Source organism: Palaemon carinicauda, chromosome 2 (assembly GCF_036898095.1).
Source record: "Palaemon carinicauda isolate YSFRI2023 chromosome 2, ASM3689809v2, whole genome shotgun sequence".
Lineage (NCBI taxonomy): Eukaryota > Metazoa > Arthropoda > Malacostraca > Decapoda > Palaemonidae > Palaemon > Palaemon carinicauda.
Genome location: NC_090726.1, coordinates 42,594,164 through 42,614,008, shown reverse-complemented (window position 1 = coordinate 42,614,008; position 19,845 = coordinate 42,594,164). Strand labels below are relative to the sequence as shown.

The 19,845-nt window shown below is 40.5% G+C and overlaps 1 protein-coding gene across 4 annotated transcripts in view; it reads left to right on the top strand.

Moving 5' to 3' along the window:
- Positions 1-1,217: 1,217 nt before the first annotated feature.
- The window catches only part of LOC137624249 (ceramide-1-phosphate transfer protein-like), a 30,904-nt gene continuing 12,276 nt past the window's right edge, over positions 1,218-19,845 (top strand). For 2 of the 4 annotated variants that reach the window (XM_068354766.1, XM_068354794.1), the window contains exons 1-3: positions 1,218-1,311; positions 7,177-7,451; positions 8,294-8,351. In XM_068354766.1, coding sequence (XP_068210867.1) covers positions 7,201-7,451; positions 8,294-8,351 — 309 coding nt within the window. In that variant the 5' untranslated portion in view covers positions 1,218-1,311; positions 7,177-7,200. Of the gene's footprint in view, positions 1,312-1,386; positions 1,569-7,176; positions 7,452-8,293; positions 8,352-19,845 lie in introns of those variants that run through there. The other 2 variants (XM_068354785.1, XM_068354776.1) reach the window with 2 other exon arrangements.

The window sequence follows — 19,845 nt, the reverse complement described above, 5'->3', positions numbered from 1 at the left end:
CCATTTTTTTTCGTAATGAATTTGAGAGACCAAAATATATTTTGCCCTTAAAACTCACTCATCATAGAACTACTGACTCTATTTTATCTTTATCGTAATAAATTCAAGATCCAAAATATATTTCTCCTTAAAACTCGCTCGTCATAGAAGAACTGCTGACTCTACAGGTATTTTATCTTTATCGTAATAAATTCAAGACCCAAAATATATTTTCCCTTAAAGCTCTCCTATCACAAAAAAACTCTGCTGATTCCATTTTTAATCGTAATATATTTGACCCAAAATATATTTCCCCTTAAACTTGCTCGCCATGGAAGAACTGCTGACTCTATTTTATTTTTATTGTAATAAATTTCACTCAAAATATATTTCCCCTTAAAACTCCTTCGTCATAGAACTGCTGACTCTATTTTATTTTTATCGTAATAAATTTGACTCGAAATATATTTTCCCTTAAAGCTCTCTTGTCACAGAAAAAAACTCTGCTGATTCCATTTTTTATCGTAATAAATTCGACCCTAAATATATTTCCCCTTAAAACTCTCTCGTCATAGAACTGCTGACTATCTTTATCGTAATAAATTCAAGACCCAAAATATATTTTCCCTTAAAACTCGCTCGTCATAGAAGAAATGACGACTCTATTTTATTTTTATCGTAATAAATTTGACTTAAAATATATTCACCCTTAAAACTCGCTAGTCATTGAACAGTGCTGATATGAAAGTAACAAGTCATCTTATGCCGATCACATTTACCTGTTACTTTCAACTGATCCCCCAGATTATGTGTCAGTAAGCCATGCTGATTCTCTAGTTACATAATTGGCAAATGATAGCTTGCAGCAAAAACGCACCTGTTATATAAACAACTGGGTACTTGGAAACATATTGACTCTAATTGAATATAATCTAGGTATAAAATCTGTGTTTTTTTACTTTATATTAATTGTGTTATCTTCTTTAAATTAAGTTGGATATAAATTGATCCTGTATGAACGTATAAACAACCATTTATACTTATTTGTTTGTTTCTGACTTTTGTTTACGTGCCCAAATCATGTAGAGTTAAACGTGGATATATCTTTATGTAAATTTATATAAATTGCTGTAAATTAATGAATATGATTTAAATTATAAATGAAATATACATTTATAGATTTAATAAATATATTTTTAGCATTTAATGAGTATTAATTAACAATGTTAAGATATTTTCTCAGCCATATGTTTTCTTACTACTTTCAATTCTCTATGATCTTGACGTCTTGTAAACTTCAGTCCTCTTCACAACACACCCTGACTTCGTTGAGTAAGTTTGAAGTCGAATTTTACTATATTTTACACGATTTCATCTTATTCATGCAACTGAAGGGCTCCGGGCATCTACAGAACAGAATACCCATCAGTTCTGAACGAGTTATAGCTTCGGTTACTCTCAAATAAGGGCAGCCGAGGAAGTGGATAATTTAGCCAGTCCATTCCGCGACCGCGGATAACAGAGTGGGTCAATTTGGTGATTTATTTGGTGACTCGACAGAACCTTTAAACTACTGTGATGTGATCTAGGTTTGTGTGTCGATAGTTTGGTTTGTTCTCTCCTATAGATCTGAGTTTTGGAGTCTGTTGTTGTGCATGTTAGGGGCCAGTGTTTAAGGGCTGGGCTGTTGTAACCCAACCCAGCCTTTAATACCGGTTGATTAGGTCATCCTGTGTACTTTGTGTTGATTTATGTTGATAATGTCGGGATCAGTGGATATCTTTGGTATTTGTTTTTAATTGTATCCTGTGACGGTGTAACCTGTTCCACACCAATGAGGGGACGTGATCAGGTACATCGTCGAAGGCTCAACTCGAGGGAATTCACGTTTCACTGTTATGTCTGGATCAGTGGATATATATTGTATTTATTTTTAATTGTATCGCTCAGACAACATGTTTCTTATTTATTTGTTAGGCAGTGATGAAAATTTTCCTTGTTTGTAGTTAAGGTTGCTGATAGGAATTTTAGATGATGGGTATCAATATATGTTCCGTGAATTTTATAAACGCGTTGGCTATGTGCACGACAATTAGTGCATTCTTACACGATCGCTCGTTTGCGTTGTATGTTGTTTCTGGGCTCCGCTTTATCAAGCAAATAATAGCCTACGTCCTTAGGTAATTGGTTTTCTGTGTGTGTTGTTCTTCATTTCGTACAAGTAAGAGCTTAAATGCACAAGAGATAGCTTCCTTTATGATTCTTATTCTTCGCTCACCATAAAATTCTAACATTTTCAAGAAGCACAGGTTTAATAAATGAAGTTTGAATTTTTATTTAGGTAATTTTATAGCTATTTTATTTCTAATTACATAGTTCTGTTCTTTCATATATTATTTTATTACTTTCCAATTTATTTCGAGCCAGCAGTAGTTTTTAGGTAGTTGGGTCACTGATTTTTTGTCTGCTAATATTCTCGCCTACACAGCTAATGTGAATAGCGCAACACATGCTGCTTGCCAGTACAGAAGAGCAATAAAATTATGCTTAATTACGAGCATAGCGAGCTATGGCGGAGCTAAGACCAATAAGTGAATACAGTAACTACTAGCATTAGTTCATTAACCAACATACACGTGATGACGAACACGGATGGGCAGGATTCTTGTTTTCTATATGGGCAGAATTCTTGTTTTCTATATGGGCAGGTCCGGCAACCCAAAATTATACATATGTTCCAAGTCAAGTTTGACTAATTGATCTCCCACCATTAATAAAATAACTAAGTCTCATGGTGTTAGTTAACCTACATGTAGGTTAGTTTAATTTGTGGTCTGCTTATCTAATCCGACTTCACACGTGAAGCTTTGGCGCACTGTAGGACCCCTCTTATAAGCATAGGAACATATTCATGAATAACATCCACTGATTAACACTATTCATTTTAAGTTTTCTAAGTAATAAATATTGCCACAAATGCTGATTTTAATTGAAAGTCGTAGTCATTGCATATCAGCGGCCAGTTCCTCCCTTGTGGATTAAAAATGGACATCAACTAACCTCAATTTTCCACCCTAACCTACAAACCATGTCCTTACCTACTCACCTAACGGGGGGACTAATGCCCCCCTGCGACCCCCCTTACACTACCGTATTCTGAGTTAGCTGTAATCATACATACATCCCCAAAAGTCTTTGTAGCCACAAGATAATCAGTACCATCAGCAATTACTGTCGTTCTTTGTCATTATAACCTTGTACGATAATATTGACTTATTTATAAACGATTTGCTGTTTTATATTTTTGGCAATTAAGATATGAAGTTGAAAGAGCCTATTGTATTTCTTGCCAGAAGAGCCAGGCATTCTAAAATAAAATAAAATTAGAAATTTATGTCGATTGTTAACCTACAATTGTGCAAGAGATTTGTCAAAATGTTGCTCGGCCTGACACTATTTTTTGGGGAAGTATTTACGCTTTGCTTATAATATATGCACAATATTATTCGTGTAGCATGTTATGTGCATGATCTCATGTACATAAAGTATGTTAGTAACAGTAACATATGTATCATGTATCTTTCACAATATTAAATAGGCACTACTATCTAACGTATGAGGCTATATGAACATGAGGGATTGTGCACATAATCTGTTATTTGTATAGTATGTAAAAGTCACAATATTATGCATATGACGTAAAATGTACAATACTGGGGGTAGATCAAGCAAGAACGGTGATATTTTAACCCTTGGATCAGGAAGCTTTTCCCATCTTCCCTAGTGAAGCACTGAAACCTTCCTCCCTTGGGAAGTCCTCATCCCAAGATGTTTTGTGTCTCTTGGGACTTGAGGATTTCCCTTCGAAGGATAGGTTACTGAAGGTGTTGGTTCATGGGGCTCAGCAGGACAGCGTTTCTGTTCCTGCCGCCGGGTTTGCCTTTGGTACTTTCCCCCTTAGAGCTGACAGGAGGGAGTCCCTCCTGCTCGGTCTCTTGCCCCATGAACCTTCGTTCTCAGCAGCAGATCCTCTCCTATCTGAGGATCTGTGGGTGTAGCGATCCCTCGGCGCTCTCACCCCTTGAAGTGAGTACACGCACGAAGACAGGCTTGCCTGTCCTTACCCTTCTGAGCCCGTTGACTCTTCAGGGACTTTCGCCAGACACCCTCGTAAGTGCGAGAGGTCATTCCTACCTAGGAGTCCATCTCCCCAGGTAGCATAGAAGCAGCAGCACGACTTGTTGCCTGCACACCCTTGCTCTCTGAAGCTCTCAGACGATTGCTTCCTTGATCTTATGATGAACCAGTGGCTTGCCCAACGTGCCACTGTAGTCTCACGATACTTACAGAGTGTGTGCACTCGCCAGGTTCGATCACCATCGCACTTTTCTGGCTGGATTGAAACCACAGCGCGTCATCTGCTTGCTCATCAAGCTCACCCACCTGTGCCTCACATGCTCTCTCAACCTTTTGAGCATGCTGCATACCTAGTACTTCCCCATGGGGCTTCCGCTAGTCTGCAATCAGTTGAGCATGTCTCGCTGATGGTTTTAGCGAGCGCCACCCCTGTCACCTCCCTGCTACCAATAGGTAACTACCTTGTCGGTTGTGAACATTTCGTTATACGTTTTTAATTGCCGTATTCCCAGTTTCGCTGTTGTCGTTCTCGTATGTAAATGACTCAGGTTTGCATAGTTAGGAAAAAAACAAATCACTTTAAAAATTTGTAATGTTTTCCTGAACTACTTAAGTAGGATCAAAAGTTGTCCTTCAAATTATCTTTGTTAATTTTCAGTACCCATTTGATAATGAATTTCATTGTAATTCGAATCGGATTTAATACATGTCAGGGCTTCGATGGTTTTGGTTGTCATGTATACACAGACAGTATAAAAGGATTCTAACATGATCAGTACAGTATTATCTTTAGAAAAAAAAGTGTGATACATTAAACTGTTCGTGATTGAGTAATCTTTAGTGTTTATTGTTTTCATTATTATTAACCCTTTTACCCCCAAAGGACGTACTGGTATGTTTCAGAAAACTCATCCCTTTATCCCCATGGACGTACTGGTACGTTTCACAAAACTCATCCCCTTATCCCCATGGACGTACTGGTACGTCCTTGCAAAAAACTGCTATTTACATTTTTTTTTTCATATTTTTGATAATTTTTTTTTGAGAAACTTCAGGCATTTTCCAAGAGAGTTGAGACCAACCTGACCTTTCTATGACGAAAATTAAGGCTGTTAGAGCAATTTAGAAAAAATATGCTGGGAAAAAAATAACCCCCTGGGGGTTAAGGGTTGGAAATTTCCAAATAGCCTGGGGGTAAAATGGTTAAATACAGTACCTCATTAATTTACCATTGATGATTTACGAAGCTAATCTTTATCTTTATTTTCTCAAGAAAAGTAATATTCTTTTTTACTGGACATAAAGAACTTTTATGTATGGGAATTTATATTCATTATGGACAGTCCCCAAGGGGATTTTTCATCTGCTGTGCGGTGTGTGATAACTGTAGTAGTAACTCGTCCAGACATGACTACTCTGTTCTTATGGTGTAAACGTTACTGAAAATGACATTGAGAAAAATGCTTCTGTATAGTGTGTTGGGATATTTAATTTATAGAGTTTATCAGGTTTGTACCAATTTGATGTTTTTTTTATTTTACACGTAAGTTTTATAATTATAAAGTATTCTGACCAGATTAGTTGCATTTGCCAAAATCTTTGCTAAGGAATTCAACCATGTGTTTGTTTGTGAGTAACCTTGCACAAAAACTACTGTACTGATTTTGACCAAACTTGGTAGTCTCGTTTGGTATGACCCAAGGATGAATCTGTAACATTTTAGATAAAGTACATCAAAGTACAAGCACGTAGCAGTGCTTTAAAGATAACAGCACTGTTAAGTAAATGGCAAATATTTTATTAGTTTATTTTTTGTTTGTGAATATTACACAAAAACTACTGAACCAATTTCAACAAAACTTGGTGGACATGTGGGGTATGACCCAAGGGCAAATCCATTAGATTGTTAACCCTTTTACCCCCAAAGGACGTACTGGTACATTTCACAAAACTCATCCCTTTACCCCCATGGACGTACCGGTACATCCTTGCAAAAAACTGCTATTTTTTTTTTTTTTACATATTTTTGATAATTTTTTGAGAAACTTCAGGCATTTTCCAAGAGAATGAGACCAACCTTACCTCTCTATGACGAAAATTAAGTCTGTTAGAGCAATTTAAAAAAAATATACTGCAAAATGTGCTTGAAAAAAAAATAACCCCTGGGAGTTAAGGGTTGGAAAGTTCCAAATAGCCTGGGGGTAAAAGGGTTAAGAAAATACATCGAAGTACAATTACGCAGTGGGGTTAAGAACAAAATAAGAGTGCTTGATGTGGCGAAGACATGCTCTCTATTGTATGCCCCTCAGATTAGTTATGTTAGTCCTTTCACCCCCAAAGGACTTACTGGTACGTTCTTGCAAAACACTGTTAATTACATGTTTTTACATATTTTTGATAATTTTGAGAAACTTCAGGCATTTTCCAAAAGAATGAGACCAACCTGACCTCTCTAGGACAAAAATTAAGCCTGTTAGAGCAATTTGAAAAAAAATACATAGAAAAATGTGCTCGAAATTTAACCTTATGGTGGGGGTAAAAGGTTTAATAGGCTCACATAAACTTGTCCAAAAGTTTAATTGGACACTCGCATGGAAAAAAAAGATGTGGGAATTTATGAAAGCTACAATAATACATGGGAAGCAATATACCTTGATCAAACTTGCGGAAAACGTTTTTACGTTAAACAGTCTGACATGTCTTTATAGTTTATATAAGAAATGTCTGGTTCATTACTTCTCATATTGTAAATTATTTCCTTTCCTCACCAGGCTATATTTCCTTATTGGAACCCTTGGGCTTATAGCATCCTGTTTTTCCAATTAGGGTTGTAGTAATAATAATACATATATTTGATTTTAAGCACTAATCTAATACAGTAAGCGCATTGGTATTTTCAGAATTTCCTTTCCTCACTAGGCAATTTTTCCTTATTGAAACCCTTTGGCTTATATCATTCTGCTTTTCCAACTAGAGTTGTAATAATAATAATACAGTATTTAATTTTAAGCATCAACCTAATAAGGGCATTGATATACTCAGAATTTTAATTATTCTCAGGGTTCTGCTGTTTGGAATTCAACCATGTCAGGGAGCCTACCACTCAACGAAAGTGATCAATTGTCGGAAACTAGCTCGTTGAGTCCAGGTCGCATGGAGGGCGCGACGGCTGCCAACAACTGCGTGACGGGAGATCAACAAGCAATGGCAGACATCAACACAGACGACCTTATTTTTGACCTGCAATTGGTGGTAGATAGTTTTACTCAGTGCAAGAAGGATGACGGCCAGCTCCACATGGACGGATATCTCAGAGCTTATTCGGAGATCAATAAGTGAGTATTATACATCACTGTGTGTGTACTGTACAGTGTTCAGAAACTGGGGTAGGGGAGATTGCCTTCATTAAAAAAAAATGCAATAGTCACTTTTATTTTTTCTAATGTATTTCAGGGGACATGTTAGTTTCAAGGGGATTTTCTTAAAATTGTCTAACAGTACTGTATATAGTATTGATCAGGAGAAACTTCACCTCAAAATGCTGTACAGTACTACTGTACGTAATATAGAGTGCAGTAGAGTAATGTATAACTAAAATTCTCAGTGAGTAGAAAACTAATTTGTACAAGAACGAGAAAACATAACAAACGTATTTATTGTATCGCTTAATTTGCAGATGGGAAATTTATTCATTATTGTTTTGAGAAAACATAGTAAAATGTATGCCATGTTTTCCATAATATTTGCCATTAAATTTACAATCACTATGTATAGTATAGTATATACATTATGACAAATATAAAAACAGGAACTATAGATAAAACTTAAGCCTGAGAGAGTCACTTAATTCTTATGTGGAGCGAGGTTTAGATTTTTTGTGTAAAGGAAATTGAAAGTACAAAATGTGAGTAAATTTAGCAGCTCTCAGTCAACAGCAAGGGCATTTTATAGGTAATGTACTACAGTTATGTTTAATTTTGTCTAATTATTGTTGGTAAAAATTAACATTCTTTACATAGAGATGTGAATTGTACTTCCTTTGCTTTTATCAAAATCTCCATCAATGTATTGTAAACATTTACTCTTGTTTTGTTTTTGTAAAGTAAAGGATTGTGTTACTTGTAGCCTAAGACACATACTGTAGTGAAATAGTATTTATTGTTTCCTTTTTTCACAGGTTCTTTCAAATCCTGGGTTCTGTGTTCAATTTTGTAGCTCACGATGTTCAAAAAAAGGTAAATTGTTTTTAAACTTAATTTTCTTTGTTACATTAAAGCGTTTTCTTTAACACAGCCCCACCATTTAACATTTGTGTAATGCCATGTAGTCAACAGCTCCTAAGATACACCCCAGAATATAAGAAGGGTTCTCCCGGCCAGATTTTCTTGCTTGGTTTGGCCACGTCTGTGCTTTCTATAAGAGCGACATAGCTTTGAGTCTCTGCTTGCTATAAGGGTGACATAGCTATGAATCTCTGCTTCCTATAAGTGACATAGCTTTGAGTCTCTGCTTCCTATAAGAGCGACATAGCTTTGAGTCTCTGCTTCCTATAAGAGCGACATAGCTTTGAGTCTCTGCTTCCTATAAGAGTGACATAGCTTTGAGTCTCTGCTTCCTATAAGAGTGACATAGCTTTGAGTCTCTGCTTCCTATAAGAGCGACATAGCTTTGAGTCTCTGCTTCCTATAAGAGCGACATAGCTTTGAGTCTCTGCTTCCTATAAGAGCGACATAGCTTTGAGTCTCTGCTTCCTATAAGAGCGACATAGCTTTGAGTCTCTGCTTCCTATAAGAGCGACATAGGTTTGAGTCTTTGCTTCCTATAAAAGCGACAGCTTTGAGTCTCTGCTTCCTATAAGAGCGACATAGCTTTGAGTCTCTGCTTCCTATAAGAGTGACATAGCTTTGAGTCTCTGCTTCCTATAAGAGCGACATAGCTTTGAGTCTCTGCTTCCTATAAGAGTGACATAGCTTTGAGTCTCTGCTTCCTATAAGAGCGACATAGCTTTGAGTCTCTGCTTCCTATAAGAGTGACATAGCTTTGAGTCTCTGCTTCCTATAAGAGCGACATAGCTTTGAGTCTCTGCTTCCTATAAGAGTGACATAGCTTTGAGTCTCTGCTTCCTATAAGAGCGACATAGCTTTGAGTCTCTGCTTCCTATAAGAGTGACATAGCTTTGAGTCTCTGCTTCCTATAAGAGCGACATAGCTTTGAGTCTCTGCTTCCTATAAGAGCGACATAGCTTTGAGTCTCTGCTTCCTATAAGAGCGACATAGCTTTGAGTCTCTGCTTCCTATAAGAGCGACATAGCTTTGAGTCTCTGCTTCCTATAAGAGCGACATAGCTTTGAGTCTCTGCTTCCTATAAGAGCGACATAGCTTTGAGTCTCTGCTTCCTATAAGACCGACATAGCTTTAAGTCTGCTTCCTATAAGACCGACATAGCTTTGAGTCTTTGCTTCCTATAAGAGCGACATAGCTTTTGAGTCTGCTTCCTATAAGTGACATAGCTTTGAGTCTCTGCTTCCTATAAGAGTGACATAGCTTTGAGTCTCTGCTTCCTATAAGAGCGACATAGTTTTGAGTCTCTGCTTCCTATAAGAGCGACATAGTTTTGAGTCTGCTTCCTATAAGTGACATAGCTTTGAGTCTCTGCTTCCTATAAGAGTGACATAGCTTTGAGTCTCTGCTTCTTATAAGAGTGACATAGCTTTGAGTCTCTGCTTCCTATAAGAGTGACATAGCTTTGAGTCTCTGCTTCCTATAAGAGTGACATAGCTTTGAGTCTCTGCTTCCTATAAGAGTGACATAGCTTTGAGTCTCTGCTTCCTATAAGAGTGACATAGCTTTGAGTCTCTGCTTCCTAGTGACATAGCTTTGAGTCTCTGCTTCCTATAAGAGTGACATAGCTTTGAGTCTCTGCTTCTTATAAGAGCGACATAGCTTTGAGTCTCTGCTTCCTATAAGAGTGACATAGCTTTGAGTCTCTGCTTCCTATAAGAGCGACATAGCTTTTGAGTCTGCTTCCTATAAGTGACATAGCTTTGAGTCTCTGCTTCCTATAAGAGTGACATAGCTTTGAGTCTCTGCTTCCTATAAGAGCAACATAGGTTTGAGTCTCTGCTTCCTATAAGAGCGACATAGCTTTGAGTCTCTGCTTCCTATAAGAGTGACATAGCTTTGAGTCTCTGCTTCCTATAAGAGTGACATAGCTTTGAGTCTCTGCTTCCTATAAGAGCGACATAGCTTTTGAGTCTGCTTCCTATAAGTGACATAGCTTTGAGTCTCTGCTTCCTATAAGAGTGACATAGCTTTGAGTCTCTGCTTCCTATAAGAGCGACATAGCTTTGAGTCTCTGCTTCCTATAAGAGCGACATAGCTTTGAGTCTCTGCTTCCTATAAGAGTGACATAGCTTTGAGTCTCTGCTTCCTATAAGAGTGACATAGCTTTGAGTCTCTGCTTCCTAGTGACATAGCTTTGAGTCTCTGCTTCCTATAAGAGTGACATAGCTTTGAGTCTCTGCTTCCTAGTGACATAGCTTTGAGTCTCTGCTTCCTATAAGAGTGACATAGCTTTGAGTCTCTGCTTCCTAGTGACATAGCTTTGAGTCTCTGCTTCCTATAAGAGTGACATAGCTTTGAGTCTCTGCTTCTTATAAGAGCGACATAGCTTTGAGTCTCTGCTTCCTATAAGAGTGACATAGCTTTGAGTCTCTGCTTCCTATAAGAGCGACATAGCTTTTGAGTCTGCTTCCTATAAGTGACATAGCTTTGAGTCTCTGCTTCCTATAAGAGTGACATAGCTTTGAGTCTCTGCTTCCTATAAGAGCGACATAGCTTTTGAGTCTGCTTCCTATAAGTGACATAGCTTTGAGTCTCTGCTTCCTATAAGAGTGACATAGCTTTGAGTCTCTGCTTCCTATAAGAGCGACATAGCTTTGAGTCTCTGCTTCCTATAAGAGCGACATAGCTTTGAGTCTCTGCTTCCTATAAGAGTGACATAGCTTTGAGTCTCTGCTTCCTATAAGAGTGACATAGCTTTGAGTCTCTGCTTCCTAGTGACATAGCTTTGAGTCTCTGCTTCCTATAAGAGTGACATAGCTTTGAGTCTCTGCTTCCTAGTGACATAGCTTTGAGTCTCTGCTTCCTATAAGAGTGACATAGCTTTGAGTCTCTGCTTCCTATAAGAGCGACATAGCTTTTGAGTCTGCTTCCTATAAGTGACATAGCTTTGAGTCTCTGCTTCCTATAAGAGCGACATAGCTTTGAGTCTCTGCTTCCTATAAGAGCGACATAGCTTTGAGTCTCTGCTTCCTATAAGAGCGACATAGCTTTGAGTCTCTGCTTCCTATAAGAGCGACATAGCTTTGAGTCTCTGCTTCCTATAAGAGCGACATAGCTTTGAGTCTCTGCTTCCTATAAGAGCGACATAGCTTTGAGTCTCTGCTTCCTATAAGAGCGACATAGCTTTGAGTCTCTGCTTCCTATAAGAGCGACATAGCTTTGAGTCTCTGCTTCCTATAAGAGCGACATAGCTTTGAGTCTCTGCTTCCTATAAGAGCGACATAGCTTTGAGTCTCTGCTTCCTATAAGAGCGACATAGCTTTGAGTCTCTGCTTCCTATAAGAGCGACATAGCTTTGAGTCTCTGCTTCCTATAAGAGCGACATAGCTTTGAGTCTCTGCTTCCTATAAGAGCGACATAGCTTTGAGTCTCTGCTTCCTATAAGAGCGACATAGCTTTGAGTCTCTGCTTCCTATAAGAGCGACATAGCTTTGAGTCTCTGCTTCCTATAAGAGCGACATAGCTTTGAGTCTCTGCTTCCTATAAGAGCGACATAGCTTTGAGTCTCTGCTTCCTATAAGAGCGACATAGCTTTGAGTCTCTGCTTCCTATAAGAGCGACATAGCTTTGAGTCTCTGCTTCCTATAAGAGCGACATAGCTTTGAGTCTCTGCTTCCTATAAGAGCGACATAGCTTTGAGTCTCTGCTTCCTATAAGAGCGACATAGCTTTGAGTCTCTGCTTCCTATAAGAGCGACATAGCTTTGAGTCTCTGCTTCCTATAAGAGCGACATAGCTTTGAGTCTCTGCTTCCTATAAGAGCGACATAGCTTTGAGTCTCTGCTTCCTATAAGAGCGACATAGCTTTGAGTCTCTGCTTCCTATAAGAGCGACATAGCTTTGAGTCTCTGCTTCCTATAAAAGCGACATAGCTTTGAGTCTGCTTCCTATAAGTGACATAGCTTTGAGTCTCTGCTTCCTATAAGTGACATAGCTTTGAGTCTCTTGCTTTCTATAAGAGCGACATAACTCCAAGTCTCTGCTTCCTGTCAGAGCGACATAGCTTTGAGATACGTAGTGGCTTGTCACTGATCTTCCATGTGACTACTCTTATCATATCTTGCTTATGGTCTGTGTAACATGGGTATACCCACTTGAACTCTGGTTTCTCCTATGATAGGGATATTTATATGCAATTTCCTAGCTTTGGAGCCTGCTTATAACACCAAGACTTGGACCTTAGGGCTTCAAGATGACTTAATGGGTCACAAGAGTTCCACATCTGTCTTGGAATTGAAGGGCAGTGACTGTTCATTGCATCTTACTGAAATTGTAGTGCAGATTTTCCCAATCCAACTGGCGGTGATGATTAAATCGGGCAACTCCATTTTGATGAAGCTCTCCTAAGATATAAAGTAAAAGGCACAACACCTTCGGTCAAAGGATCAAGTCATGAAGCTGATAGCAAAGATGTGATTCTCAAAGTGCGGGCCATGCTCTTTGCCTCCCATGTTCACCTGATTGACATGCAAAATAACAGAATGACAACTGATGTTTAATGCCTCTGAACTAGGCACAGTGTCTACCTTCTTTTATTATTATTATTATTATTACTAGCCAAGCTACAACCCAAGTTGGAAGAGCAGGATGCTATAAACCCAAGGGCTCCAACAGGGTAAAATTACCCAGTGAGGAAAGGAAATGATTAACTTTTATAAGTAGTAATGAATTAAAATAAAATATTTTAAAAACAGTAGCAACATTAAAACAGATCTTTCATACATAAACCATAAAAAGGCTTATGTCAGCCTCTTCAACATAAAAACATTTGCTGCTAGTTTGAACTTTTGAATTTACACCGATTCAACTACCTTATTAGGAAGATCATTCCACAACTTGGTCACAGCTGGAATAAAACTTTTAGAGTACTGTGTAGTATTGAGTCTCATGATGAAGAAGGCCTGACTATTAGAATTAACTGCATACATAGAATTATGAGCAGGATGGTACTGTCCGGGAAGATCTGAATGTACAAGATGGTCAGAATTATGAAAAATCTAATGCAACATGCATAACGAACTAATTGAACGACGGTGCCAGAGATTAATATCTCTACATTAGGTTAGTTGCCTCTAACTTACTCCTGAGCTTTGGAAGCCTACTTAAGCTTCCCCCTTTTAACTACAGTATTAGTATTGGAACTCGATCCTCTCCAACACATGCATACATCTGTAGTACTGTAAGTCAAGTTAAGGCTTGTAAAATAGAAGAACCTTGTCTGAGGCAGTTGACTTTGTTACATATCTTCTTATTTGTACAGAACAAAAACTGAATATTGAAAAAATTCATTTTTCAATATTAAACTTACCCGATAATCATGTAGCTGTCAACTCCGTTGCCCGACAGAATTCTACGGAAGGGATACGCCAGCGATCGCTATACAAGAGGGGGGTGTACTCACAAGCGCCACCTGTGGCCAGGTACTGCAGTACTTCTTGTTGACACCACTTCAATTTTTCCTCTGTCGTGCTTCCGGCAAGACGTTCATGGATACGCTTATAATTTTGGAGTCTTGTTCACGGTTTTTGGTGAAGTATTGCTCTAAGATTTCAGCTTTCGCTATTCAGGAAGTTTTATTATCAGCTTAGCTAGCTTTTGGAATTAATTTGATTATTTATGGTGACGAAGAGAGTATGAACTCTCTTTCACCTTTAAATGGCCGACCCTTCCCTTAGACGGAAGTGTTGGTGTCTAAGAGAGTATAGACTCTCTTTCTTAATTTTGCTTAACAAAAGTTATAGATTTATTTTATATCTCTCCGCCTTTTATAGGCCTCTTCGATTAACTTCCTTTTTTATAAATTTATTAAAATTAATTTTTATATTTGTTTATATTCGACCTTTCCTAATAGTAGGCGGTCTTTTCTTGTACCGAAGTTAATTAACATTGAGCCCGTCATTTCGGTTTTACCTGTTAACATATTATGCTATTTTAATGTTTTTGAAAGAATTTCTTTGATAGTCTCGTACTGTTTCAAAGTTGAACTAACGTTTTGTTTTGTCTCTGCAGTTGTTGACGTTCAGAACGTTCAACTTGCGCTCTATCGTTACGATAGAGAGAGAATTTTCACGGTGTCACGTTGCAGTAAGAGTAAACCGTTTATAGCGTTTTGTTCATTCTTTCTTAGCTTAATGGTTTTAATTCTAATAAAGGAACTTTTTATTTGGGAAATCTTTCAGTTTTTTTCCTTTAACAATAATATGTTTTAACGAGTATATATGATTGGGCTCTTCTCTCAGGTTCTAAGTCAAGAGAGAGAGAGAGAGAGATAGAGACGGAGGGAGAGAGAGCTGGATAAACGTTTCGTTCAAGCGAGTAACGTTGTTATCGTTTTTGCTCTTCTCCCTAGTCTCTTTAGGGGAAGAAGGTAAACGTTTCTAGAGTTTATTCTTGTTCTCAAGCTTTATGCGGTGAGAGAATTTAAACGTAGTTTATTTGATCTAGTGTTTAGTCTCTTTCCAGCCACTGAATTATTTATCTTTCATTAGATTTTTCTGTTACATTGTAATTCTGTTTTCGCAATTACTAACTTTTAAGGAAGGATAGAATTGCGTGTTTCAGGAACAAACCACTTAAAGTTTCGAGTTCAGTGAAATAAGTGCAAACAGAAATTCAAAAGTGATAAGTGATTAGCGCAAAGTGTGTCAGTGTTGTGCGTGAGGGTACTTCTGTGCGTGCCAGTCGTCCTCCCAGTCCGGGACCTCTTGCAAGCTCCCAAGCCCAGGGGAGAAGCAATGTCGAAGGGCAAAAGGGTTCGGCAGGCCTTGATCGGCGCACAGAAGTATCCTCGGTGGTTGCGGGCGTGTCTTACAGAGACCGTCACTCCCACCCGCAGACGATTGAGCCCTTATTTTACTCGTCTGCAGAAGAAATTTCGGGGAGAAAACGCTGGACTCAGGTCTCAAGACCTCTTAAACGTAAAGTCCAGACCTCTAGAGTTCAACAACCCGGATGCAGTCATTGGGTTAGCTCTGACTCTCCGCAGTCATCAGGTGACTGCACACCTCCTAAGAGAGGTAAGGTGATGCCGCAACAGACCTCATCTTCTGTTAAGGCTTTGCCTCAGCAGACCTTAGCGTCTGCCGACCCCAAGATGACTTTGCTGCAGTCCATGCAGTCACAGCTTGCGGTCTTAATGCGTGAGTGTCAGGCTGAGAAGGTTACACCTCCTCCTGCGATCGCTCCGCCTCACCGCAGTCCAGTCTGCCAGGCGTACGATGTTGAGGTTCCTCAGGATACCTTACCGCGTACTGAGTTGCCAGTTACCAGCGGTGTGCAGCAACCTCCGCCTTCCTTAAGGCAACCTCAGCAATGGGAGCAGGAATCTTATGCCTTACTTCCTCCGCTTCCGCTTGCGGTTCCACCAGCGAGGCAACAATCTCTTGAGGTACGACAACCTCTTCCATCAATGAGGCAGCCACCTCAGCACTCGCTGCAGCGACCTCAACCCTCCTCAAAGCGAGACAAGAACTGCGTTCTGCGCAGCCGCTACCTCAACTCTCGCAGCTCACACCTCAGGAACCTCAACTCGTTCCTCAGGAACCTGCTACTGCGCATCCGCAACCCTTACAGCAAGCGCAACTCTTGAGGCAGCAACCTCATGCTATGAGTCAGCCACCTCAACGCATGCATCTGCCACTTTCTCCTCAACTTGAGCCTCTTCCCATTCAACTTGGAAATAACAAATGACAATAATAACACCTCATTACTTTCATAACTTGCATTTGTAATCATATACATGTATGCCTACACAAACATTATGATAATGGAGGTTATTTGTATTACTTAATATAAAAATATATATGTATTCCTTGCAATATATTTTAACAAAATCGCAAAATATGGCAAAAATATCTTCAAAACAAAAATGAATCATGAGTTATGAATGTAAGGTAAATATTATGTTGATATTAAAACCCCATGCAAGCATGCATGAAGTAATGCAGTGTTGCCAACAGGGCGAGTTTCCCTTTCCTGAGGTGAAGTAGATTATAGTACATTTAGTGCAGCTTAATTCTACGATTATCATGCCGGCTATCAAATTCATCAACAAAACAGTCTAAATCAATTCCCTCGGCACGTGCACTTTCAATGGACAGTAATACGATATTACTCACTCTAGCACTGGTCATGGAATTTCTGAGAAATGTTACACTCCATGCAACACGCTCTGCTTACCTTACAGCATGCTCTACATACAGCATGCTCTGCATACAGCATGCTCTGCATACAACATGCTCTGCATACCTTACCGCATGCTTCTCAGTCACACATCTTTGGTTGTTGCCAACTCACTAGACTGTCAAGCAGTTTCATAACGTGGCCTTCTAGTCTGCTGCTTTTGCACCAGTGAAACCCTCACTGAGAGAACTTAGCTTTTCTCGGATATGGTCCCTGTAGATGAGAAAGTGCTTTTCTCCCTCCTTCTGATATTCCCTTGAGGACTCTGTCATTTGGAGAGGAGCCTTTAGCTGCGTAGCCTCCTATGGACTTTTATTTAAGCATAACATGCTTCCAGGGAAGGTAATGGTTCCACTTCAGTCGCTAACCCCGTCTGTTACCACACCTGCTCCCATAGACCTTGAGCTGTGTTGCAAGACATGCAGTCCAAGCTTAGTCCTTGTTAGAGGATTTTTTGTTTACGGAGTCAGTGTGTCACTGGGAAGACGTTCAACAACCAGCAGAAGTGACTTGTTGTGACGCAGTGCGGCAACCTCAGCAACCCGATAAGGAGTTGTCTGTACGACCCAGACAGTCTAGACAGCTTCGGGTTGTCACTGTACTTCCTCGCTTCCCCATGGTTGACAGTTCACAGACTGTGCAGCAGTACCATGATCTTGTGTCCGGCTCCGTCAGACGACTGGCTTTTAAGAGCTCCCACAAGTCGTCGCTGTCTGGAGATTCTCAGATGGACTATGGATCTGACCAAGGAACTGGGCCTCCTGGTCAATTTTGAGGAGTCTCAGCTCGTCCCATCCCAGACCATTGTCTCCCTGGGTATGGATCTTCAGAGTCGAGCTTTTCGGGCTTTTCCGTCGGCCCCAAGGATCTTCCAAGCCCTAGAATGCATCCAGAGCATGCTGAGAAGGAACCGATGCTCAGTCAGGTAGTGGATGAGTCTAACAGGGACACTTTCATCGCTGGCCCTGTTCATCGTGTTAGGGAGACTCCACCTCCCCCCCTTCAGTATCATCTAGCTGCTCACTGGATAAAGGACATGACGCTAGAGACGGTCTCAGTTCCTGTTTCCGAAGAGAGGAGGTCTTCTCTCGCGTGGTGTAAGAACAGCTTTCTTCTCAAGGAAGTCTACCTTTGGCTGTTCAGAAACCCGACCGCCGTCTCCTCTCGGACGCATCAGACACGGGCTGGGGTGCGACTTTGGACGGACAGGAATGCTCGGGAACATGGAATCAGGAGCAAAGGACACTTCACATCAATTGCAAGGAGTTGTTGGCGGTTCTTCTGGCCTTGATAAACTTCAAGTCCCTCCAGCTTAACAAAGTGGTGGAGGTGGACTCTGACAACACCACAGCCCTGGCTTACATCTTCAAGCAGGGAGGGACTCTTTCGTGAAGTTGTTCTAGATCGCAAGGGACCTCCTCATCTGGTCTAAAGATCGAAAGCTCACGCTGGTAACGAGGTTCATTCAGGGCGGTATGAATGTCATGGCAGATCACCTCAGCCGGAAGGGTCAGGTCATCCCCACAGAGTGGACCCTTCACAAGAATGTTTGCAGCAGACTTTGGGCCCTGTGGGGTCAGCCAACCATAGATCTGTTCGCTACCTCGATAACCTAGAGACTCCTGTTGTATTGTTCTCCGATTCCAGACTCAGCAGCAGTTCACGTGGATGCTTTTCTGCTGGATTGGTTCCATCTCGACCTGTATGCATTCCCGCCGTTCAAGATTGTCAACAGGGTACTTCAGAAGTTCTCCTCTCGCAAAGGGACACGGCTGACGTTGGTTGGCTCCGCTCTGGCCCGCGAGAGAATGGTTCTTAGAGGTACTGCAATGGCTGGTCGACATTCCCAGGACTCTTCCTCTAGGAGTGAACCTTCTACGTCTACCTCACGTAAAGAAGGTACACCCAAACCTCCACGCTCTTCGTCTGACTGCCTTCAGACTTTCGAAAGACTCTCAAGAGCTAGGGGCTTTTCTAAGGAGGCAGCCAGAGCGATTGCCAAAGCAAGGAGAACATCCACTCTCAGAATCTATCAGTCTCAAGGGGAAGTCTTCCGTAGCTGGTACAAGTCCAATGCAGTTTCCTCAACCAGTACCACTGTAACCCAGATTGCTGACTTCCTGTTATATCTAAGGAAAGTAAGATCCCTTTCAGCTCCTACGATCAAGGGTTACAGAAGTATGTTGGCAGCGGTTTTCCGCCACAGAGGCTTGGATCTTTCCACCAACAAAGATCTACAGGACCTCCCTAGGTCTTTTGAGACCTCAAAGGAACGTCGGTTGTCCACTCCAGGCTGGAATCTAGACGTGGTCCTAAGGTTCCTTATGTCATCAAGATTTGAACTTCTCCAATCAGCCTCTTTTTAGGACCTCACATTAAAAACTCTTTTCCTCGTGTGCTTGACAACAGCTAAAAGAGTAAGTGAGATCCACGCCTTCAGCAGGATCATTGTTTTCACATCTGAAACGGCTACATGTTCCTTGCAGCTCGGTTTTTGCTAAACGAGCTTCCTTCACGTCCTTGGCCTAAGTCGTTCGAGATCCCAAGCCTGTCCAACTTGGTGGGGAATGAACTGGAGAGAGTACTTTGCCCAGTTAGAGCTCTTAGGTACTATCTAAAAAGGTCTTAACCTTTACGAGGACAATCAGAAGCCTTATGGTGTGCTATCAAGAAACCTTCTTTTCCAAGTTCTAAGAACTCAGTTTCTTACTATTCAGGCTTCTGATTAGGGAAGCACATTCTCATCTGAAGGAAGAAGACCTTGCTTTGCTGAAGGTAAGGACACATGAAGTGGGAGCTGTGGCTACTTCAGTGGCCTTCAAACAGAGCCATTCTCTGCAGAGTGTTATGGATGCAACCTATTGGAGAAGCAAGTCAGTGTTCGCATCATTCTATCTCAAAGATGTCCAGTCTCTTTACGAGTACTGCTACACCCTGGGACCATTCGTAGCAACGAATGCAGTAGTAGGCGAGGGCTCAGCCACTACATTCCCATAATCCCATAACCTTTTAACCTTTCTCTTGAATACTTTTTATGGGTTGTACGGTCGGCTAAGAAGCCTTCCACATCCTTGTTGATTTGGCGGGTGGTCAATTCTTTCTTGAGAAGCGCCGAGGTTAAAGGTTGTGATGAGGTCCTTTAGTATGGGTTGCAGCCCTTGATACTTCAGCACCTTAGAGTTGTTCAGCCTCCTAAGAGGAACGCT